At 42.0% G+C, this 25,445-nt stretch overlaps 1 protein-coding gene across 1 annotated transcript in view; it reads right to left on the bottom strand.

Annotated features, from left to right (window-relative positions):
- Nucleotides 1–25,445, bottom strand: part of LOC308294238 (inositol 1,4,5-trisphosphate-gated calcium channel ITPR2-like) — a 141,589-nt gene that overhangs the window by 86,148 nt on the left and 29,996 nt on the right. Inside the window, exons 27-39 of the mRNA XM_080736965.1 lie at nucleotides 24,318–24,404; nucleotides 23,725–23,850; nucleotides 23,020–23,142; nucleotides 22,569–22,769; nucleotides 21,584–21,835; nucleotides 20,959–21,084; nucleotides 19,854–19,982; nucleotides 18,985–19,105; nucleotides 18,029–18,210; nucleotides 17,268–17,410; nucleotides 16,539–16,647; nucleotides 4,149–4,269; nucleotides 3,435–3,622 (exon numbers count right to left, since the gene is read on the bottom strand). Coding sequence (XP_080593091.1) covers nucleotides 3,435–3,622; nucleotides 4,149–4,269; nucleotides 16,539–16,647; nucleotides 17,268–17,410; nucleotides 18,029–18,210; nucleotides 18,985–19,105; nucleotides 19,854–19,982; nucleotides 20,959–21,084; nucleotides 21,584–21,835; nucleotides 22,569–22,769; nucleotides 23,020–23,142; nucleotides 23,725–23,850; nucleotides 24,318–24,404 — 1,908 coding nt within the window. The remainder of the gene's footprint in view (nucleotides 1–3,434; nucleotides 3,623–4,148; nucleotides 4,270–16,538; nucleotides 16,648–17,267; nucleotides 17,411–18,028; nucleotides 18,211–18,984; nucleotides 19,106–19,853; nucleotides 19,983–20,958; nucleotides 21,085–21,583; nucleotides 21,836–22,568; nucleotides 22,770–23,019; nucleotides 23,143–23,724; nucleotides 23,851–24,317; nucleotides 24,405–25,445) is intronic.

Below are 25,445 nucleotides of genomic sequence, written 5' to 3'. Positions count from 1 at the left end.
TTACGTTAGTGCAAAATGGTATTAAAACGTGAGGAAACGGCACTATTTCATAGTTTATTAAAATAATGCGAGTCGAGTCTGACTCCGCCATGACAGTTTTCACGGACCAATCAGAGTCCACTAGACTCTCACGTGGGCAGAGGACACCAATCAGAGTCCACGAGCGAGTCTCACGTGAGCTCAAGAGCTCTGTTTGGAGGGGGCTGGGACCGGAGCATAGAGTTCACGTGCCCCAAGCATACAACCCTGATTGGCCCATTCAATGCGCCCGCTCTTCAGGCGCGTTTGAAATAGATTAAAATATGTGCAGCTTCAGTCCACACTACAAACCACCCACCAACAGGGGGGGGTGATGTGCGGACTGAAGTGTCAGGCTACCGCTAGAGTGCCAGCCATTCTCCCGTAGACATTCACTATCACATCCGGGTCCCCAGCCTGAGCTGGCTTGGCTTTACACTGGAATGAGTGCTATGCTAGCGAGCCGGAGGAAGTTAGCTTTCAGTTAGCAATCGGCTATGTAATTTTTTAGAAGACCGATCTAAAGTTATTCAGCCGCCAAAAAAACTTTTCTGCTGGCCCGGAGAAAATCCACTGTAAAGATGTGTTTTTCTATTGGAGTGGGCGGCGTGGCGCTGCCTTTTTTTTCCCATTACGGGCCATGTAAACAGAATCACGGCCTTGTGCTTGGATGGAAAATTCGACCGGGGCTTCGTTGAGGCCTCCGATTATTTAATTCATTTTACTAAAGGAACCGAAAAATGTCGGTTCTAGCAATCCTTAATACGTCTTGCTGAAACAGCGTTTTTTTGGGGGGGCTCTAAACTTTTTTCTAAACCATTTTCAATGGAATAAATCATCGGGACAAGTAGAATGGCTCGTTGTGAAGCGGTGGACGAGCCAGGACCACCCACGTCGCTACTAGCAGCTCAGGGTAAGCGAAATAGATTAAAAAATTAGTATGGGAATGGAAAAAAGAACCGAAATTATTCGGTTCGGGCACTAAATGAGTTAATACCTCTAAAAGGACAAAATAAACATTGGCCAAATTGTCAAATATTCTAGGCAGAAATTGTGAAAATAGCCGATGCTCACAACGCCTCGCAACGCCAGGCATGTAGATCTGCTATTTTCACAATAGCAGACCTGCCAACCCTGGCAAATTTTTTTGAGTACTCATGGCGCCCGCAGCGCCCGCGCAGCGCCCGCGGTGCAATTTTTGTTTGTTTTCCCGCACAAAACAGCGTATATTTTGGGGGGTTCCATGCACCTTTTTGGGTGGGACCTTTACAGTTATGTTAACAAAATTTCACACCAGAAATGTAGCACATTGCATGTCTTGACTTACACTAATAGGAGGAGGCAAGATGTTAGAACAACCTTTTAAATAAAAATGCCATTTGGTCTGGAGAAAAGGTAGGCTAGTATTACCAGGCAATACAGTAATGTTGCTTTGGCAATATTGTTGACAAATCTTTAATAAAATATACTAACTGCACTTGCTCAGAGTTAGTTAACAATAGACTAGCAAAACAGTCTCACCAGTGACTTAATGAATGAACATACATCAACATAATCATGTTATTCAAATAGCAAAATAGCTTTAAATTTTCAGGTAGGCTATTTACCTTTAAATATTTACCTGTGTCTTTGTTAAACATTGTTAATTGAGCAGCCTAAATAAAACCACCTTTCTGTGCATGATTTGCATGAAGTTGAAAGTATTCAACTCATGTAGGTTTCTATTGCATTCATTAATTGATATATATGCCTACATTGTGTATAGATCACATACCGTCTAGTCTGTATATTCATTCATAGAGGATACAGGCTACTCATTGTTAACAAACCATTAATGTCTTCATATATTCACAGGTGATAAATAACTTGTTCACCTTTAATGTTTTTGACAATAGAGATAGTGGAACAGGGAGCCCAGTATTTTATTTTGGATATTTACTCTAAAGCCTGATCATGGTCAATTATCTATTACTACAGTTCATTGTACCTGGTCACACGTTTTGACATTTCCCGACTTCGCTCACGTGCAACACCGTCGTATGACGAAGTATAACACAGGCTTCATACACAACAAGCTGTCGCGGAGGCGATTTTGATTGATTGATTGAAGGCTTTATTAGAAGTTTGCATAGGAAAATGTACAGATTCATGACGGTACAGTTCACTGGTACAAGGTCTACTAAAAGGAGATCCATGAAAAGACTAAGCTTATTTCAACAGGAAACCATTTAAGTATCTCATATAACATTGAATGACAGACAAATAGAACACAGTACTATGCAGTAGATATGTAAAGAAAAAAAGAAAACAGGTCTATACAATCAGTAAGTACAGTATATACAATATATACAAGGAAGGGGCAGGTAACAGTAAGTCTAAACAATCAGTATGTACAGTATAGGAAGGGGCAGGGAGGGTAGGGTTGGGCTAGGTTTTTACCAGTTGTGAACGGCTGCTGCCTGTAAGTGGTTTTTTAGTGTGCTGCCTGTAAGTGGTTTTTTAGGGCAATTTTAAAGGATGCTAGTGATCCACACTCCTTTATGGCCTTCGGTAAGGCATTCCACATTTTTGTGGTGTAGCAGAAGAACGAGTTCGACCCTTTCTGCGATCGCAATTTAATAGTATAATATTATTGATTCACTTGATTAAAACCGCGGTCGCATCGCGGAGAGGAGCGACAACAACATAACAACCATTTCATTCTCACCATCGTGGCTGCTGACATGTGAATTCACCTCAGCTGAGTGTTATCTTAATATATTACCTGTTAGTCGGCAGCATTGTGGGGGCAACTCCGACGACTCGCACAACACGGCCATTCTCCGTTTATCTTCTTTATAAATGAATCGGATTAATATCGCCGTTGTACAAACCGGGCGGCGATAGCTATGAAATGAGTAGCTTCTTATTAACTCTATGATTAGTAGCGTAAGTGTACATGCTGCACCCATGGAGTTATGCTGCACCGCGCTGAAAAACCAAAACAAACTCATGCATCCGGTTCAATTCTTCTTCTGCCGAAAAAAACGAGCACATCTTCTGTTCTAGTGCTCCCCAGCGCCATGCGCCCCATTCACACACCATTCAGTGGTGCCTGGGAGGAACTACACGGCAGGTTGCAAACATCTTCGCCTCGTTTGCTGTTGTTATACCACGTCACGCCCATCCCCCGAAGTTGCGTAGTAATGAGGGGAAATAGCGTACCTGCGTACAGAGCCTTAAAATGCGTGCTTAGTACGCAAAATGCGTACGGGTTGGCAGGTCTGCAATAGAACCGCGTTATACAAAATTAAATGCCTCAACTCGTAGTGCTCGTCAGGGTGGGGGGGGGGGGGGGTCTCCCGTTAAAATATGATGATTTTGGGGGTCGTGGCCTGAAAAGATTGAGGACCACTGCTCTAGATGTGACTGTGTACCTGTATCTGTGTGTTTCCACCCCTGAGGAGGGCGATGCCCAGAAGGATGCTCTCTTCGAACACGCGGTCGTTCTTGGTGTTGACGATGAGGTCGATGACCAGCTCTGAGGCCCCGACGTTGTCCAGCAGACACTGGATCTCCGTCATGCTGCTGCCTGGCTTGTCAGAGTCCACCGCAGGGGACCCTGCTGTGGGATGGGACGATATGGTGATAAATATCGTTGAGACGATACAATGTCTCCACGATACGCCTTTTCAGAGATGTCGTATTATATCGTGATACAATGAGGGAGCCTTATAAAAAAAATCCTGTTAAATTGTAAATACAAAGATTCATTGCAGAATTAATTTAAACCTGCATTTTGGTCAAAATCAGTAGTTCTCAAACTATGACAGCATACAAATGAAACCAAATCCATTAAAACACACACACACACACACACACACACACACACACACACATCTTAAAGATGAACACGTATATATATATATATATATATTAGTGTAAAATTCATCATATACTGCATCCTGTGTATACAAACAGTATGGTACCGGCACAGTATTATGCGGTTTACTGGAACTGCTCGCTAACTTTACAGTGCCAGTAGTTACAGGTGAATCAATCAACATACTGATAGGGGGACTTGTTTAAAAAGAGAGTTTCTTGCTCTTCCCAGCAGTACTGCTGGTGTTACTGGTTGCATTTCTCAGTACCTCCAGATGATGGCTTGGCAAAGCCTCCGGATGAGCTGTTCCCACTCCCAAAGTCTGATTTGGAGAGAAGCCTTTGATTTCCAAAGTAGCGTGTGAGGAGAGACTTTCGTAACACTTTTCCCTGCAGAGACAAAAAAAAAAAAAAAAAAAAAGTTTTAATCTGCACACAAAATCTTCAGGCTGTGACATTGCTTTTACTGCTCCGGAACAGGGCATACTTTTTTAAAATGTTATAATATACGGTAGACATACATACTGTAGTACGTATACTGTATCTGTATGTTCATTGAATTATTTAATGCTATTGAAAAATGGCAGATCTACAAGCTCACAGCACGGCACAGAGTGCGAGCTTGTAGATCAGCCACTTTTGAAAAGTCGTGAAAATGTGTGCAAATCTTTGAATATAATTTATGTGTATTTTAAGTGGACATTTATAACTCAAAATTCTGCTCCTGGGGGTCCCTGGAACGAAACATTTTGAGATGGGGGTCCGTTGGCATACATATCATTTTGGGGTTCCTTCAAATGAAAAAGTTTGAGCACCACTGACATGTGTTTTTCAAAAAAAAAAAAACTTACAAGGATTTAGAAGACACTTATAGAATTAGGTCAAAATATTCAAAGACTTGTCACAACGTAACACTTTTGTCATGCTGCCTCTCCCCACCCCAATGAGGGCACCATGAAAAAAACTCTAGTCAACCATACATTTTGAATTATGTTGTTTTTGCCGACGACACAAACATCCTTTGTGCGGGCGAAAACATTAAACAACTACTGGATGTGGTCTCAGCTGAACTCTACAAACTAAAGCAGTGGTTTGCCTTAAATAAGTTATCTCTAAATCTAAAAAAAAACAAATTCATGATTTTTGGAAATAAAATTATTCCACCAAACACTCCAGTTGAACTAAAAATTGACGGTATTCAATTGGAAAGAGTTTACGAAAATATGTTCTTGGGAGTAGTAATAGATCATCAATTAAACTGGAAATCCCATATACAGTATGTGCGGGCAAGTGTGGCAAGGAATGTTGGTGTCTTAGGGAAAACAAGGGATATACTTAATTATACGTCTCTGTTAACCCTGTACAATGCGCTCATACTGCCTTATCTGTCCTACTGCCTGGAAGTGTGGGGAAACACATACAGTAGTAATATTCATCCTTTATTTATATTACAAAAAAGGGCAATAAGAATAGTACATAAAGTGGGGTTTTATGAACACACTAATAATCTATTTTTGAGGTCTTGTACATTGAAACTTCCTGACCTAGTAGAGTTCAAAACTGCTCAAATGATGTTCAAAGCAAGAAATAAACTGCTTCCAGCTAACATTCTTAACATGTTTAGTGACAGGGAGGGGGGCTACGAACTAAGGTGGGAACTCAATTTTAAACAAGCATCTGTTCAGACTACCCTAAAAAGTATGTGCATTTCTATTTGTGGAGTAAAGATTTGGAATAGTTTGACAGAAGAGATCAAACACAGTAAGAACATTTCACAATTTAAAAAAATACTCAAATTAAATATCCTGGCCAAATACAGCAGTTCATAGTCTCATTATTATCACTATCATCTATTCGTACTTGTTAGTATTATTAATTCTATTATTATTTCTCTTACTATTACTTTGTAACATATCTCTGTTTCTTGAATTGTTAGTATTATGGAATGTATCAAGTCTATTTCCTTATACATTTTGTTTTTAGTTTTTAATTTTTAGTTTTTTTTTTCTTTTCTTTTTTCTTCTTTCTTTTCTTTCTCTTTTTTCTTTTCTTTCTCTTTTTGTTTGAAAAAATAATAATAATAACTAGAAATACTGTTCCTTCGAAACAGTGTGGGCTCGCTTCCAACCCAACAAATAGGATACTTTAAGGTACTGTAAGGTACAGTACCTTACAGTATTGTACTGTACCTTACTATACTGTACTGCACCTTACTGTACTGTACTGTACTGTACTGTACTGTACTGTACTGTAACTTACTGTACTTTACTGTACTCTACTGTACCTCACTGTAAATTACTGTACTCTACTGTAACTTACTGTACTTTACTGTACTCTACTGTACTGTACCTTACTGTACTTTACTGTACTCTACTGTACCTTACTGTACTGTACTTTACTGTACCTTACTGTACTGTACCTTACTGTACTATACTATACTGTACTCTACTGTACCGTACTGTACCTTACTGTACTGTACTCTACTGTACCTTACTATACTGTACTTTACTGTACTCTACTGTACTTTACTGTACTCTACTGTACCTTACTGTACTTTATTGTACTTTACTGTACTCTACTGTACTTTACTGTACTCTACTGTACCTTACTGTATTGTTTTGTACTTTACTGTACCTTACTGTACTGTACTCTACTATACCGTACCTTTCTGTACTTTACTGTACTCTACTGAACCTTACTGTACTTTTACTGTACTGTACTGAACCTTACTGTACATATTCTATGTGTTCTAGAGGTGTATATTGAGTGCATATACTGTAGGTTAACAATCCCAGATCACATCTGTCCTCCACTATGTCTATAACCAAGGCGTTCTTCTATGTGGCCACTCCAGACTGAGGAGTGGAGCATGACTTTTATTGTGTTTGTGGATCTGATTTGAAAATGCATTGGTTGTGATATCTCCCTGACAACCAACAACAACCACTAATACGGCTGAGTGTCCCTGCGGGTTCTAGGATATACTGTAAATCCCATTGCCCGGGATCCTAAAACCTTATTCTTTTTAAGTAAAATTTCTAAAACACTACAAAACATGTCTCAAAGACAAATACAAGCAAACGTCTCCACAGTAACACAGTAACAGTTGTTTGTGTGTGTGTGTGTGTGTGTGTGCGTGTGTGCGTGCGTGCGTGCGTGCGTGCGTGCGTGCGTGCGTGCGTGCGTGCGTGTGCGTGTGCGTGCACATTGTAGATCAACTTCATAGCAGTATTAAGTGGTCCATCTATGTTTTTTTATTAATAATAAAATCTGCAAAGTAACAAGTAACTGAAGCTGTCAAATGCTGTATTTATAGTAGAGTATATGTAACAAAAATGGAAAGTAGAGTAAAAGTACCTCAAAATTGTACTGTAGGTACAAGTACTTGTATAGACTTGAGTAAATGTACTTGGTTACTTTGCAGCACCACAGAACAGCCAATGACAGACAGGCCTTTAATCACAGCTGTTTCAATCAGTAGAGTGGAGAGGAACATTTAGAGATATTTGTAGTTTTAACTCAGAATATATACATCACACAGCTTAGATATTTGGATCAAATCAGAGAGCAGACCTGTGTGAACGCAATGATATAAATAGCATATCTGAAGTTTGAATATTGCAGCCACAGCGCCTTAACATAAACATGGGTCTATTATCCTTCTCTCCACTCTGTCCCCACTCACTACACCCATTGGAAATGCATTGGGTGCTTAAAGTTTTACTATGTAACTTTTTTTATAAAACAAATCTTAAAATTGTCCTAACTGTTAAATCGCTAAAGTTTTAGAACACCCACTCCGTTATTTTCAGCTTCTGAAGCCTTCTCTTTATATGTTTTCTATGATCCTGGCCGTGGACCGGTTTTCGCGCCATGATGACGTAATCTGCATCATCTGTATACGTTGTGTATACGTTGCCCAATCACATCGCCGATCATGCACACATGGTACACTACCGGCCAATGCAGCGCATCTTGAAGTGGGGTCGCCATATTTGTAGTCGCCCGTGTGTCTCTTTACTCAAAAGCTAATCTCGCCTACCAGGCAGGGTGAAGTAGTCCGTTTCTCCGGAATGCCTGAACGCACAGGAACCAGGGACCCCTCTAAAGATAGCTCTCGGCGTTGTGGAGGCAGACGCGGGGGTGTGAAGGTACGAAAAACGGGCGAAAGACGCGAACGCGACCGCGGTTTGCTATATGGCTACTGACCACTAGTTGAGAATCTTACACAGTATAGCTTTAAAGTTAAACATTTTTATTTTTTATATTTATACTACAAAACATTTCAAAACCAAAAATACAAGCACACGTGTCCTCAGTAAGCTGAACACATAAAAATTTGAATGGTGTTGAAAGGTGTAAGCGTTTAAGAGATGAATCGCGCCAAAGTTTTGAGGAGATACTGACTGACTGACTGATAGATAAATAAATAAATAAATAATGAAGATAACATACGTGTGCTCGCCTTCCAGGCGAGCCCACAATAATAATCTGAACACTTATAACTAATCAATGTCTTAATTCATGAACATGTAGGATAGGCATTCACAAGCTTTTAGCTTCAGCCTATTCCTTTTGATCACCTGTAACAATGATTATATGAATGTATGACCTGTATGAAATATGATGATCAAATAAACTAAACTAAACTAAACTAAAAGGCCTCTGGCAGTGAGGGGGTGTGAAAGAACCCCCCCTCCAAAAATCTATTTCAACCAGTGTGTCGATGTCTCACCTCGACACATTGCCAGGGCCGAGAATCGAACCTGGGACCTTTCGGCTTTGCCAGGGCTTGTAGATCTGCAATTCTCACGATATTCATCTGTGGAACCGTGTCAAACTAAATGTCGGCTAAAGCCTCAGCTCCTACAATTCCAATTGAGTTCAAAGTCCACTCGTTATAAAAATATGTGTTTTCTTTCCTTTTCCTCTGCTATAATGATAATTAATGCTGATATACACAATATTATGATTATTAGGCCAAGGACCCCATTTGATACATTTGTTTTTCTCTGGGACTAATTTAACTCTGACAAAAGGGGTCCATGTGTACGATATCAGGGTTAAGGCCCATTCCCACTGGGCCAGATAACAGATAAAAAAATCTCTTTCTCCAGATATTTTTCCATTCAAAGTGGATGGTAGATACAGATAAAAAAAAATAGCTGCCACAGATAAAAGTATCTGTGGCAAATATCTGTGGTCGATATTTTTTTTATCTGTATCTACCATCCACTTTGAATGGAAAGATATCTGAAGAAAGAGATTTTTTTAATCTTTTATCTGGCCCAGTGGGAATGGGCCTTTACAATCATATACTGTAGCCTTGGACCCCCCTGGAACGCCTTTAAGGACCCCTGGGGGTTCTCTGACCACACCTTGGGAGCCTGTGATTTACAGTATATTTTCTTTAAAGGTTAACTAGGTAACTTTGAGGCTAAATTTAAGATGTATATATTTTGCCACTCATTGTTGCCACTCATTGTTGACATCATACATTTCACCAAATTAGGTACAAATGATCTCATGGGTCATGTGATAATAACAACAATAGATTTTCTTGTTAATAATTATTTCCGCTCTGACAAGAAATATAATGCTGATAGTATGTATGCCTATAGTATGCAAGTCAGACAAGCAGGCGCACACACACACACACACAAATGTCCTTCCTTCAAAGTACAACAAGGTGGCAGTATTTATCTATTAAGTAGATAGACCTCCCTCTTCTTCTCTCATCAGTGTAAGCACGCGCGCGCGCGCACACACACACACACACACACACACACACACACACACACACACACACACACACACACACACACACACACACACACACACACACACACACACACACACACACACACACACACACACACACACACACACACACACACACACACACACACACACACACACACACAGTGTGGGTCCTGGTTAAGGACACTGGACTGGCTGGCTCAAGTCATTGATCAGAGTCCTACTGACCTCAGGACATGTCAGCAAGTAAAGTCAGACTCAGATCCCAAACGGTAAAACCGGGCCTCAAATGTCGACTATCAGAGAGAACCGAGGGAGATGAACTATTTTGTGTTTTTAAAAGACAGATGTCGTCCAACATCTTTTCAGCTGCGTCAGAGGAGGAACAGCGAGAGATCTACCAGCAAGCCTTGCTGAAGCAGCCTGTGATTAAGTTACACAGAACAGGTGTGCGAGCATGTATTTATGTCCCTGTACACTTGTCCAGTGCTTGACAAAGTATACTCATGTATATCGTCTGGTCTTATAAAAGCAGTGTGGAAAACTGTAATGGCAAAAGCTATAGGCTAGTGATTGGGCTTTTATGGTTAGATGTTTTGGAAGGGTATTTTATCACAAAAAAACCACATCAGAAAACACTGTTCCTGAAGAATTCTGTCCTATTTATATTATATGTTGTGATGTCACATGAAGCTTGACCAATACTGCTGGTTTGTAGCCCATTAAATACTTATTACTTGCGCCAGCAGAGCGTGCAAGTACTACTTTCGGTGCCGTCTGTTTTCCGGCCAGGGCCTTTAGCCAATGAGGGAGCAGCGTTCTCAGTGACTTCACCACCAACAAGTGTGAATTGTTATAAATAACAAAATCGCAAGTTAAGTTGGCACCTCGAAAGAGTGCAGTCTAGTTTCAAATACTTACAAAGTCACGTATTGGAGTGGTTAGCACCGTTCAAAAATATACTGCACATCTTTCTAGTTTTTCTCTAGGACTAGAAAGAAAGAAGTAGAGAGGTGCTTTTCAATTTAGAACAAGATCAGTTGGTGATACACAGCTTGCATTTTATTTAAAAACATTTTATACTTTTCTTTTCCCCCTCTCTCCTCATTCTCCATCTAAGATGTTTTTCCTGCCCAACTACCACTGACGAAACATATCTACAGCAGAAACAGCCTTCTCAAACATCACCAGAGAATTCATACAGGAGAGAGTCCCTACACCTGTGACCAGTGTGGGACCAGTTTCAGCGAGGACAGTAATCTGAAACGACACCAGAGAATTCATACAGGAGAGAAGCCCTACAGCTGTGAAACATGTGGGACAAGGTTCAGTACAAGCGGTAAGCTGAGACAACACCAGAGAATTCATACAGGAGAGAAGCCCTACACCTGTGACCAGTGTGGTACCAGTTTCAGCCAGAGCAGTCATCTCAAACTTCACCAGAACATTCATACGGGAGAGACGCCCTACCACTGTGAAACATGTGGGACAAGGTTCAGCAGGAGCAGTCATCTGAAACACCACCAGAGAATTCATACAGGAGAGAAACCCTACAGCAGTGGCCAGTGTGGGACCAGTTTCAGCGAGGACAGTACTCTGAAACGTCACCAAAGAATTCATACAGGAGAGAAGCCCTACAGCTGTGACCAGTGTGGGACCAGTTTCAGCCAAAACAGTCATCTGAAACAACACCAGAAAATGCATACAGGAGAGAAACCCTACAGCTGTGACATGTGTGGAACAAGGTTCAGAACGAGCAGTAATCTGAAACAACACCAGATAATTCATACAGGAGAGAAGCCCTACACCTGTGACCAGTGTGGGACAAGGTTCAGCAGAAGAAGTCATCTGAAACAACATCAGAGAATTCATACAGGAGAGAGGCCCTACAGCTGTGACCAGTGTGGGACAAGTTTCAGCACAAGAAGTGGTCTCACACACCACCAGAGAATTCATACAGGAGAGAAACCCCACACCTGTGACCAGTGTGGGACCAGTTTCAGCACAAGAAGTGGTCTCACACACCACCAGAGAATCCATACAGGAGAGAAACCCTACACCTGTGACCAGTGTGGGACCAGTTTCAGCGAGGACAGTAATCTGAAACGACACCAGAGAATTCATACAGGAGAGAAGCCCTACAGCTGTGACCAGTGTGGGACCAGTTTCAGCACAAGAAGTGGTCTCACACACCACCAAAGAATTCATACAGGAGAGAAACCCCACACCTGTGACCAGTGTGGGACCAGTTTCAGCCAAAACAGTCATCTCAAACTTCACCAGAACATTCATACGGGAGAGACGCCCTACCACTGTGAAACATGTGGGACAAGGTTCAGCAGGAGCAGTCATCTGAAACACCACCAGAGAATTCATACAGGAGAGAAACCCTACAGCTGTGGCCAGTGTGGGACCAGTTTCAGCGAGGACAGTACTCTGAAACGACACCAAAGAATTCATACAGGAGAGAAGCCCTACAGCTGTGACCAGTGTGGGACCAGTTTCAGCCAAAACAGTCATCTGAAACAACACCAGAAAATGCATACAGGAGAGAAACCCTACAGCTGTGACATGTGTGGAACAAGGTTCAGAACGAGCAGTAATCTGAAACAACACCAGAGAATTCATACAGGAGAGAGGCCCTAATGCTGTGGGACATGTGGGACAAGGTTCAGCCAAAACCATTATCTGAAACGACACCAGAGAATTCATTGAGGAGAGAAGACCTACCACAGACAGACATTTTGAGGGAAGAGCTTCGCTGTAAAGTTTAAGTGCTTCACTTTGCCTCTGATACCCAAAGTACCCTTTTTATGGCCTACCCAAGGGTTTGGATTGGCCCATACTACAAAAGCTTTCATGTGGGTGTTGTCAGTTTGCACTTGTTGGTGGTGATGTCACCAAGAACGCTGCTCCCTCATTGGCTAAAGGCCTTGCCTTTGTTGCCTGGCTCCAGCCCATAGACCCGCCCACTCTCTGAGCTGACTGGTTCTCTTGGTCTGGTGTTGCGTAATGAACCTAGAGTTTCTCTGGTCTGAGTCAAACCAGGCCAATGAGAGTCGGAGCCTGATTTGCTGTCTCTAACGAGACAGCAAATCAGCAGTCTCTAACGAGACACCAAATCAGCAGAAACAGAAAATCAACAGAAACAGTGGAGGGAGGGGGAGCTCAGCCAGGGCTCTTAATTGCTCCCTTTGAACTTCAAAAGGGGTTGTGTACTTCTCTCTAATCAATGAAACATCAAAGACAATGACCTGTTTGATACCTGTCATAGAGGGGAGGGGAGTTTTTGTGTACACAAAAACTTTTTGTGTACACAGGAGTCAAACACAACCCCTCCCACCAGATCTCTTGTGATTGGGAATTTCAAAATTCAAATCCCCTTTGAAATCTCTACACAGTGGGACAATGACAGACTCAAGCTTCAGCGCAGAGTCTGAAATCAGGCTATGTACTGTTGTTTAGTCTTTTGAGGAGAATAACCTTAGTATATAATGATTTGGGAGAACATACTACAAAAGGTTTCATGTGGGTGTTGTTATTTATATCGGGTCGCACTTGTTGGTGGTGATGTCACCAAGAACACAGCTCCTCATTGGCTAAAGGACCTGCCTTTGTAATGTCGGGTCACAACTAGAAATACGGTTCCTACGAAACAGTGTGGGCTCTCATGGTGGTGATGTCACCAAGAACGCTGCTCCTCATTGGCTAAAGGCCCTACCTTTCTACTGTCGGACAATAAACTTGGTCTATAAAGATTTGGGAGAACATACTGGTCTCGCCTTTCAGCGAGCCCACAACTAGACCTACACACTGTCGAGGTGCCAACTCTGTCTTGTGCACAGGTGTGCGCCAGCAGGGCCACTGGCATCACCAGGAATGCTGGTCTCTCATTAGCTGTTAATGATGACATTGCCAGAAATGCTGGTCCCTGATTGGGCTACGGTCTTAAACACACACACAGACACCGACATACCTACATACGCAGCCTAACGCAGTACTTGCACGCTCTGCTGGCGCAAGTAACTAGACTGCACTCTGTCGAGGTGCCAACTTGTATCTTGTGCACTCGTGGCCATATATGACTTACTTGTTGCCAGCAGAGCACGCATTGTTAATGCTGGTCCCTCATTGGCTGTTGATGAAGACGTCCACCAGTCCCCCAGAACTCAAATACCACTAACTACTCCATCAGAACACTCTATATATTGGTGACGTCACCAAGAATGCTGCTTCCTGATTGGCTATGTTGACCATAATAATTGTGCTCCTTCCTGATTGGCTATGTTTACGCTATGTTACGTTTTTTTGCTGCTTCCTTATTGGCTATGTTTACAATATGTTTGTTAGTGTTAGTCTGATGTGTGCAGAAAGAACATCCCTGAGGGAGAGCTACAGACAGGGCCTTGCTGTGATCAAGGTTTATCCTGAAGAGAGTCTTATCCAATTGGGTTTTGTTAGTCTTTGCCTAATTCAGTCTTTGTCAAGTCCCACCCCATGTCGCTCTGTTACTAGGTGGGACAAAAAAGCTAGGGAAGACTATTTTTACAATGGAAGTGAATGGGAAAAAATATTTTTCATAGCCTCATTATTGCTATTTAAAGTTATACCATGTAACTCTTTTTATAAAACAAATCTTAAAATTGTCCTAACTCTTAAATCGCTAAAGTTTTAGAACACCCACTCAGTTATTTTCAGCTTCTGAAGCCTTCTCTTTATATATTTTCTTCTAGCAGTGACAGGGGCGGGATTTCCCGGCAAAATGACATCATCATACACTACCGGCCAATCACAGCGAGGGTTATACACTGCCGGCCAATCACAGCGCATCTTGAAGTGGGGTCGCTAGCTATCACAATAGGGCGGCCATATTTGTAGGCGCCCGTGTGTCTCTATCTATACTCGGGTGAAACACTCTGTTTCTCCGGAATGCCTGAACGCACAGGAACCAGGGACCCCTCCAAAGATAGATCTCGGCGAGGTGGAGGCAGACGCGGGGGTGACGCGGGGGTGTGAGGCCCGGTCCGCGGCGAAAAACGGCCGAAAGACGCGGACGCTACTGACCACTAGTTGAGCAACTTACACAGTATAGCTTTAAAGTACTACTAAAAGAAAAACATCTACGTGATATTAAAAAAAATCGAACCTTGGTTCGAAGTGAAGCGGTGAATTCTTATTCTATGTGTTCTAGAGCTATGAAACCCTCTCTTCTAGATCTATACTTTCTATGTGCTTTAGTTTCGCTATTTTCATGAATTCTGAATGAATGAATGATTTTTTCTGGAGGGCCAAATTGTCATATGAAGCTTGACCAATCCTCAATTCTGAATGCACAGGACAGACATGGGACAGACAAAGCTGTAGCCAGCTTTCCTCAGCATTTTGCCATAGCAATGTGTTTTCCTCAGCGTTTTGCCATAGCAATGTGTGTGTGTGTGTGTGTGTGTGTGTGTGTGTGTGTGTGTGTGTGTGTGTAGCCATATTACATCACCAATTACATCCTAGACCTATCTGTAGCCACTTTTCCTCAGCGTTTTGCCATAGCAAAGTGTTTTCCTCAGCGTTTTGCCACAGCAATGTGTGTGTGTGTGTAGCCATATTACATCACCAATTACATCCTAGACCTATATCCTAGTCTTTTTCCTCAGCGTTTTGCCATAGCAATGTGTGTAGCCTGTATTACATCACCAATTACCAATATATATTGAAGACGTTATACAAGCACGACCACCGCTCACCTCACATTGGGTGTGATTCTTTTATCATTTCAACAAATATTCACCGTGTATTCACTCCATTTTGTTCCAAAATGTTCCCATTTATCATGACAAAGCAAAAAATAAAATACAACTATAAATAAATATCAATTTAAACCTACACTCTCACCATTAATATTAATGGAATAATGTGGACTTTGTCCAACTGCATAAACTCTGCCCCCGGTAGCAAATGAGAAAGATTTTTCTGGTTGGCCAGTCAGGGACCAATCAGAAGGCTGACAAGGGGTCAATTGTTTATTTTTCCGCATTGCTATTTTTGTATTTTTGGCCAGTATTATTTTTGTGACCTGAAATCACTGTTTGGGAGAAATACAAATCCTTAAAAACTGTTCTTTGAGCCTATGCTGCTCAGGCAACTTTACACAGTGCTTCTAAAACCTTTTCATGTCAAGGACCCCCAAATTGACACCATTTGAAAAGATATACCAGGGACCCCCATAAGAGAAGATTTTTACGGCTCTGGAGGTGATTTCCAACCATTTTAATTTCTAGGACCCGCAGTTTGACATGCATTAGGCACTGCAATTTATATTGTAAAATCAAAGTAAATGTTAACTCTGAGAGTGTACAAATGGAACTAAATGGACCTGTTAAGGTCCATTTGGTACACTCTCCCATAAAGGACCATTTGGATCATAACTATCATTTAGCTGGGGACCCCCTGGAACTCCCTCAAGGACCCCTGAGGGTCCCCAGACCCCACTTTAGGCGTGCGCTCGCAACTCAGTTTTGAATGCTCCAAGCTTTTATTTGCGACAAACAGCAGATACAACGTTTCGACCATTTTGGTATTTTTCAAGTATATGTACAACTAAGTTATGCAAGTATAAGTATATACTTGAAAAAGACTGAAAGGGTCGAAATGTATCGGCTGTTTGTCGCATATAAAAGCGTGGAGCTCTCAAAAGTCAGTTGTTTTCATGATTATGTTCTTAACGCTCAACATCAAGAAACGGAGGACGCGCGTAATTTTTCCTTTGCATGTCAAATAAATAAACATAACAGAATAATACTACTATCTGACGTGTCCGGAAATGCCGCCACCGAAAATCAGGTAAAAACTATCGGAAAGATACATGGCAGTTAATCTACATTAGTTATGGCACTACTAGTACTCACAGGTTCTTCAAAGCTTTCCTTCTTGTCCAGCATCTCCCTGAGAGTCTGTAAGATCTTGATACGAAGTTTTTCCTCTTTGTCCATCAGCTTCTTGGTATGTTTGATTAGTCTGTGAGCGTGACGTATATCAGAATCATCAATCAATCATCAATATTTAATGACCAAGTATGCTTTTCACACATGCATATCCTTTGAGAGGAATCTCAAAATATACATACATAAATACATAACTACAAAGAATACAACATGTGGGTAGCATTTCAAAATGAGGTTGACAGTAACTGAATAGGGTTGTGAGAATGCTTATAATAAATGTAATCATTATGGGGAGGGGCAAAATCCCTCAACAGCGACACCCGCAGGCAAAAGTTAGTTTTTTTCATTGCAACTGAAAAGGCCTTAGAACACGAGAGAAAATGTTTATACCTTTTAATAATCGTTTGAAAGACCATGCTAAACACTTTTATGTTTTATAAAAAGCCTGTCATGAGAACTTTGAGGATCGAAACACAAAATGATTGTTGGTAACCATCTGATGACATGGCTTCCTGGTTAAGGCTGCAGTCGGTACCTAATTACTAAAGGAGAAGCAACATCCAATGCTTGCAATCATTTCCACTTCTTGTTGCTCTTGCACACGGCCCTTCAGTGGGTGCATTTGATGGTGTTCAACAGGGTGTTGATCAATGCACATGATTCACACGTGAAGGCTTTGGACAATAAACTTACTTAGACATGAAGGCTCCGCTCTCACAGCGCATGCGAGCAGCCTCTGGAAACAGCAGCTCTGGGCTGTGAAGAACGTCCACTAGCACAGAGAACTCTGCATGCACCTTAGGGCTGAACTGCTCCTCTAGACAGGCAACAACCCCCTATATTATACACACAGCACACACACAACATACATGCACATTCAACAAAGAATAATACTTAATTGCAGGAAGCAATAGTCAAATAGAATACAGTCTGAGACAAGCATAGGGATAAACCTGACCTGGAATTATTTTATACTTTCACTACTGAAAAATAGCAGTCAGATCTACAAGCTCACAGCACTGCAAGCTTGTAGATCTGCTATTTTTGAAAAATCAAAAGAATGTGTGCAAATCTTTGAATATATCATTTTTGGAGCAAACCTTTGTTACTGGGGGAACAACACATTTTGAGATGGGGGTCCGCGGCAAAATGCCTATAATTTTGGGGGTCCTTGACATGAAAACGTTTGAGAACCACTGATGATAGAAACATGAGTTTTTCTAAAAACGTTTAAAAGACATTTATAGAATCGGGTCAATATATTCAAAGATGCTGTGAATGTGTGTATATCTGCTATTTTTCAAAAGTTATCATAAAATAATGGTTAAGGTAATGCGTAAATGCGTTCCAGGTCTTGATGGGTTAATTGCAGGAAGCAATACTCAAATGGAATACCTGCCAGAGACCCTCATAGGAATAAACCTGTGAAAATATTGAGAGAACTTCATGCGTACCTGCAGCTTCTCTATGATGTTTTTGTAGTCAGGGCCGCCCAGGGGCTCCTTGCGGGGCCGCGTGCGGGCCGAGATCCTCCAGTCCTTAGCGGCCCGCTGGACCATGTTGCTGTGGACCTTCAGAGACAGAGTGTTGACTTGGCTGTCCAAGTCCACAGGGATGGCTATGGATCGTGCTTTGGCTGGGGAAGAGGACAGGGGGTTTAGCAAGCCACACTAGTAGAGGGTAGCACGGGTCTTCCGGGACGCGATTACCCGAGACCCGAACCGAGAACCGAGCTGGTTTGGGTCTAAAATATTGACTTGTCCCTCGGGGCAGGGCAGGGTATGGTCTAATTGCCACGGGTCCAGGGTAGGGTAGAGTCTAATTGCCTCGGGTCCGTTCGTGGCATTCAGAAATAATGCATTTACCCGTAAGGATCCGAGAGGACCTGAGCTTTAAAATATATATAAAATGTACTGTTTACCCTTCAACTTTAAAATATATTGTTTTTAATGAGACATGCATTGTAAGTACGCTCCCTAATCCATATTATCGTCAGTTCTCGAATATTGAATCGATTACCCAAGACCCGAACTGAGAACGGAGCCGTTTCAGGTCTAAAATATTGACATGTTCCTCGGGTCAGGGTAGGGTAGGGTCTAATTGCCACGGGTCCGTTCGGGTATCGGATCTCATATTCCCAATAACAGGGTCCATTCAGTTCTGGGTATATTTCTCACGGGTCCATTTGGGTTTGAGTAGGTCAAATTGGACCCGTGCTACCCTCTAAGCCACAGACATCCAAATAAGTTTAAGTAGTGAGTAGTAGTGACATAACACGCAGGAAAGGTCAGCAAGACCAAAACATGGAAATTGATATACGTTTTCTTAGAAGCTCCTCAAAGCTGTGGCCTACTCACTCTGCTCTATCGTTCAAATCTCCCCAAGGCTGAAGAGATGCATCAACACTCACCTACATCTGCCAGTGTTTTGATACAGCTCTCGATGTTTGCCTTCTGAGCCGAGGTGATCCAGGTGCAGTTGTAGATCCTGAAGGCAGACTGCAGGAGCTGGATGAAGATGGGCTGGTTTGCCTGGTAGAGATTGGGAGGAATGGGAGGATGTATAAATGAAAGTTGCAGTGTTGCTCTGACAGCCTGGAATACTTCAGTATACTAGAGTATGTTCAATATACTCTATAGCAGGGGTGTCCAAACTTTAGAGAATTAGAGAATATTAAAAACACCCAAGGGCCGACTAGTTCTCCTGACACAATGTACTCTCGGGCAGACCATAACAAAGTCACATACATATGCATCACAATTACAATATTTTATTTAGCTTTCATCATCAATATTTAATATCAATGGTCTTTTGTCAGGTGTTTGCTCTGAACAAAATGTGTGTCGTCTGTGGGAGCAGATCAAACGAAAAATGTAGATGGGAAAAAAGTAATCACATTCCAGAATAGAGTTATGACATTTGAGAGAAGTCTGGCCTGCTTCAATGTTGTTCTAAAGTAGTTAGAAGTTGGCCAAGGCCATTTGTGCACAGTGCACACCAATGAGTCATTCTCTCCACGCTCCACACGCTGTGTGTAGAATAAGGTGCTGTCCATACGAATACGATTTTAAGTGAATCAGCATACCTTTTATTCGTTTAGGCCTTTTGGCAACACAGAGCCGGCCTGAATACACACATTCTTTAAACATATATACTGTATATATATTAGTGGTTTTGTTGCTAGTGGTTTCATGTGTACACACATTTCTAGAGATGATTCTGTGTTTATGGTAAAACGACTCTGTGAATTGTCTTCGTGTGTACATAGCCTAAGAGTACCTGGAGGCTGGAGTTGTTGACAGAGAACTGGGAGCTGAAGAAGCCTTTGACAATGGCCATCACCGTCTCTGTGACGTACCTCTCCAGCGCCACGTCTGCGTGGTTACGGTCCGTGGTGCTGTTACACACCTGAACCAGCAGAAAGGAAAGGAAAGCAAAAAATACTTATCAAGGACATTTCTTTTGTGCACGCTTCTTCATTTGCAATTTCACCCTAGCCTCATATGTCTTATCATCCACTCACTCAGGCAGTATGCGAGCGTGGCCCTAACAAGGAACTGAACGGTTACTGTACACATAGACCTTATGTTACATCTTAAGACATACATGCACAACTGGCCCCCACCTTCACTTAATGTGGCCAGCAGGTTAATTCCAAACATGCAAACATGATATGCTTTCATTACTTCAGTCTGTATTAGAAGCTTAATGACACAGCATGTTAAAATGATATTCATGTTCAATGTTTTTGTATTTTAGTTCATAAAGTTAACATAAGTATAACTAAATGCATTTGAAATTAAATACAAAAAATATACTTTTCAGTATTCCAATTCAAAAATAGCAGATCTACAAGCTCAAAATGCGCCGCACTGCGACACGTTTTGAGCTTGTATATCATCGTTGTCGGGTGGAAACCTTGTATCTCCAAGTTTCAAATGTGTACGTTCTTTCGCAAAGTAAAGCCCTGCGTCATCATACAAGGCCGTTGCAGCAGTCGCACAAAAGTAGTGAAAACAGCCAACATCTACAAGCACACAACGCCTCGCAGTGCGAGGCATTGTGTGCTTGTAGATCGGCTGTTTTCACTAGTTTAAATCATTTTTAAAATGATAAATATAAAACAAACGGTTTTAGACATACAAGGTTTTTACCCGACAACGACGGTATCGTCTATTTTTGCAACTTTTGCGTGACATAAAATGACAGAGTATGGCATTCAATTCCGAAACAAGATCAAATATATAGTATATGCAATGCCATTGCCATGTGTCCCTCTGGAGTGAGTGTGGGAATATAGTGGCCCTCTCCATCATCAAAGTTGCCCACCCCTGTCTTAAGAGATGTACTTTGGGGGGGCTTTTAAAATCCTAAAAAGCCTTACACTGGCCATGTCCACCAGGAAGTTGTCAAAAAGCTTCCAGATGTGGTTGGAGGTGTAGATCTCCTTCATTTCCACCTCGGTGTCCACGTAGCAGTGATTGACAAAGTTCACGTAGGCCGTTTTCACCTGCACGACGAGACAACAGAAAGGATGCAGCTTGAGTGACTGACAGTAAACCTGTGTTTTTAACCCACATAAAGAGCATTCTATGAATCCGCACACCTAGGCCTGTCACAATTATTACATAATCATCTAATAGCAATTATTTGACATAATCGCAATTATTTTGGCATACCTAATAATCATAATCGTTTCCATGTTGAAAAATGTTCTTATATTAACATTAAAAAAAAAAAAGTGGAAAAGGCAGCTCTACAAGCTCAAAACGCGCCGCGATGGGACGAGCTGTGAGCTTGTGAGGCTTTTTCCACAATCAATGTTCTGTTGTAAAGTTATATATTAGGTTATGTGTCATATCTGCCATGTGCAACTTCAAAGCCTAAAAGCCAAACAGAAATGTATTTGTCAACGACAAAAAACACAATTAAATCGTTAATCGCAATTACTTACGTAAAATGTCATAATGGCGACAGCCCTGCCTACAGTACGTGCACATCTCCCTCACCTCTGGTATGCAGTGAACGTCTGTGACCACTTTGACGATGTCGTCCAGAGGCAGCAGAGAGTTACACTTGAGCTCGGTGTAGACGTTCTTGCCCTCGGTGCAGGCGGCCAGCAGCTCCACCAGAGTGTTGTGGTAGGCCAGGGCTCCGCCCTCGTCCCCTCGCTCCCGCTCACAGCGCATCATCTGCAGCAGCACCTGGAAGGAGGAGCGGTCGTTGTAGAACACCAGCACATCCTCACCCCCGTTGACCAGCTGGAGACAGACACACACACGCACACGTGTTAAAAGGTGCTGTATAACAGATTCCGCCACTGGATATCACACTACACTCTATATCACAACACTTCTGTTGCATATGGTTCCATATTTTCTCAATAAAAGCACTTGTGCAGTTTGCAGCTTTGTAATCATCCAATGTATAGAGTTCTTTTCTAGGTACTCAAAAGTCCCTTTACAAAACAGAACAAATAAAAATGCATCACAACGAGTTGTGGGGGTATGTATTCACTTAATTAATATGAATTAAACTATCCCTTAGCAAAATGGAAGCACACGATTCCCGGTCGATTTGACATATGGCTCATGTGTGTGCCGGCAAAACTGTAGGGAGGAGCAGTGTGTCAAACGGGTTCCGTGACAACAAAGGCACACAGGTACTAAGACAAATTAATTCACAAATAAATTGATATAAATTAAACAATATGACATATCCCAGAGCAAAATGGAAGCAGTTGATTCCAGATGAAGCCGGTCGATTTGGCATATGGCTTGTGTGTGTGCCGCACACTCCTCCAAAACTGTTAGCGTAGGGCAACAAACTTTAGGGTTTATGGGAAAATGAAGTCGCACATGTGCTATACTGTGTTGCCCTTTTGGGCAACCACACTAATAAATATTAATTTTGGAACAGTTACCCCTGCACCACCCTGAAACGGTACAAACAACATTTTGAGCCGTACATGACAAACAAAGATATTATTCTCACCTCTGTCATGACTTTGTCCTGGCACTTCTTGACGTACTTGCCATCAGCTTTCACAATGGTCTGCAAGAACTTAAGGTACTGAACATGTCTGCCGTGTGTCTCGATGCAGTGGACGAAATGGTGGACCACGCGGTCGCTGATCTCGTTGCATAGATGGTAGTTGCTCATGAAGATATAACGCATCGTTTCAGCTTCCAGCAGCTGGATGAAAAAGCAGTGACAGTTAAATATTCTGTAGTTTACCTCAATTATAGTAATGAATATTCTGAATCAAGCCTCTTCATTTGCTTCTACTGTAGCCTTACGTCTGCACACACACACACACACACACACACACACACACAGAGTATGGGATCATGTGTATGCAGGTACTGTATGCGTACAGGCCTTAAAACTTGCAAGTTTTGGCAACAGAACAGCATACATGTAAAATGATCAGAGCTGAGCGTACCCCTGGGGTAAGGAACAGGTAGAGGTGCTTGTGGAGCAGAACTTGGTTCTGAGGGTTCCCTCGGCAGAAGTTCTGGAGGAATATATGGGCCAGGCTCATGATCTCATTCATCTTCTCATCCGTCTGTGAATTGATAAAGCCGCACAAAGAGAGACACGATTTAAAAGGCAGAAGCAGGCGACTGAACCAAAGATGTCACATTTCAGGTGGATTTCAAAGGGTTCAAGGGGGAGGGGATAAGCCGTACAAGTAGGGATGGGAGGATATGAAAATTTCATGTCAAGATTATTGTGACCAAAGAAATGGCGATTTACGATCGCGATAATCAACAATATCCCCAACATCCATTAGCCTGGGGAGGAACATTTGACAAAAAATAGCTGATCTACAAGCTCACGACGTGCCGCATTGCGTCATGTTGTGAGCTTGTAGATCAGCTATTTATTGGCAAAGAGATTTGTTGAGAGATGTACGTTTATGCCATGTACGTTACCGTTTTACCAATAGAGGGTTTAAATGGTACTGGATATGCAGCTCGGCAAATAAAAGGTGAATTGATCCCAGTGCATGACGGAGGACAATTTCACGATAAATTTAAATCTCCACAATACAATTATCGTGAGGTTTTTTTTTACCACGATATGCCATTTATCGTCCCATCCCTAGTCAAGGGGAGAGGGGTACAAGCCGTACAAGCAGGCTCACCTTCTCAAAGGGGATCTGTAGAAGGTCCAGCACAACAGTGTGAGCCCCCATGTTTTTTAGCAGCCTCTGCTGTTGAACACGGCTCTTCTTAGTGGGATAACACAGCTTACTCAGTCGTAGTAGGATCTAACGATCAAACAGAGAGAGACACACACACACTCACCACATTAATGACAACACTCTAACCTAACACGGACAGTTTAGTGTAGGCAGATGGGCGGGCGCGGTGAGTCTCTCCGCAAGTCTCCAGCCAATAGCATGTGTTCTCCTCCCCCCACCCCCCTCTGCGCATCTGCTCAGCGCAGAGAACGCTGGTGCGTCATGACGTCAACACATTTGGTGCGACGCTCTCTGCACTCTGATTGGTTAGGGAAATTCTACACTTCCTACAACAGTGATCATAACGCGATCGCCCAGGCTTCTTTTTCTTCCGATCGCCAAAAGATGCCTGGGTTTCCGAGGCTAATGACACAATAGACTTTCATGATAACTATACAGTATTAATTATGACAACAACTACAGTATGACAAACAAATATATTAGAATCTTGAAACAGAGACAGAGCACAATGAAAGAACAGAACAGAACGTTACCTCTTTGACAATGTTGTAGTTGTTTGCTTTATTGCTGTCAATTTGTGGTTTAAGATCCCCATCCGTTACTGGGCTCAGGATCACCTCCTGTAAAACACACACACACTGATCTTTAGCAAATATGTATTAAGTCACTACTTCTACAATCTGCTGTTGGTTTAGCTCAGTCTGTTCCGGGGGTTCAACCATCCATGGTACTTTAATAACAAAATAGATTGAGATTTCAAGTCAACACAATGAGAAGTGCAGTACAGAAATGCATTCTGTACCTGCACTTCAGTTAACAAGATAATATTGTTGATTTTTTTTAAATAACAAGGTAATGGCAAATACTAACATCATTAGGTTAAAGATTGTTAGTATTAACCCATTACCAGCCACATTTAAATATGAATGTGCGCTTATAACAGGAAATAGCTATATTTTATCATCATGATTACACTATTTTCAAAGCCAGGATGATATACCATACCACAAAATGACCACTAGAGCGAGCCATAGACCATAGACTGTGGAAGCCCCCATGTAAAAACCAAGATTCAAGGATGGGATGATGACATCGCTCCCCATTGACTCAGAATGGGAGACCCGCGGGCCGCCATCTGAGCTCAATACTGTTCAATTCGTGCTTGATCGTCTAAAACCACCATCGGTATGGGCACCGGAACGTATACAGATGCCACACAGAAAGTTTCCGAATCAAAATCCGACCTAGTGAAGCTGCGTAAGGGTCGAATTGTTTGCATTGAGCCTAGCGGCTAGCAGAGGCTAATATAAACAGGAAGCCCTGGTTTAAGGTGACGTCATAATCGTATCCTTTTTTTTCACGGTTTACGTGTTGATACCATCCGAAGGTAAGCTAACCATTTCGCTCCGTCTATTAACCCAAATAAAAGCTTAAACAATGCTTTTTATATAAAAGTCGATTAAAGTCGCTTGGCAGGGAAGTCCATAGTGACATAGTCGACCTAAAAGTCGACCGGCGCTGATCTTTTTAAAAACCATGTTCAGATTAAATGAACGATAAAAGACAAACTTATACTCAAACTTTTTACTCAAGAAGTGTGTGATGAAGAATCAAATTAAACGGGTAATAAAAGGTCATTTATTAAATATCGGGTGAAAATG

The sequence above is a fragment of the Nannobrachium achirus genome, assembly GCF_963921795.1.
Source record: "Nannobrachium achirus genome assembly, chromosome: 11".
Lineage (NCBI taxonomy): Eukaryota > Metazoa > Chordata > Actinopteri > Myctophiformes > Myctophidae > Nannobrachium > Nannobrachium achirus.
Note: the sequence above shows the minus strand (reverse complement) of the source record. Positions and strands in the feature narration are given on the sequence as shown.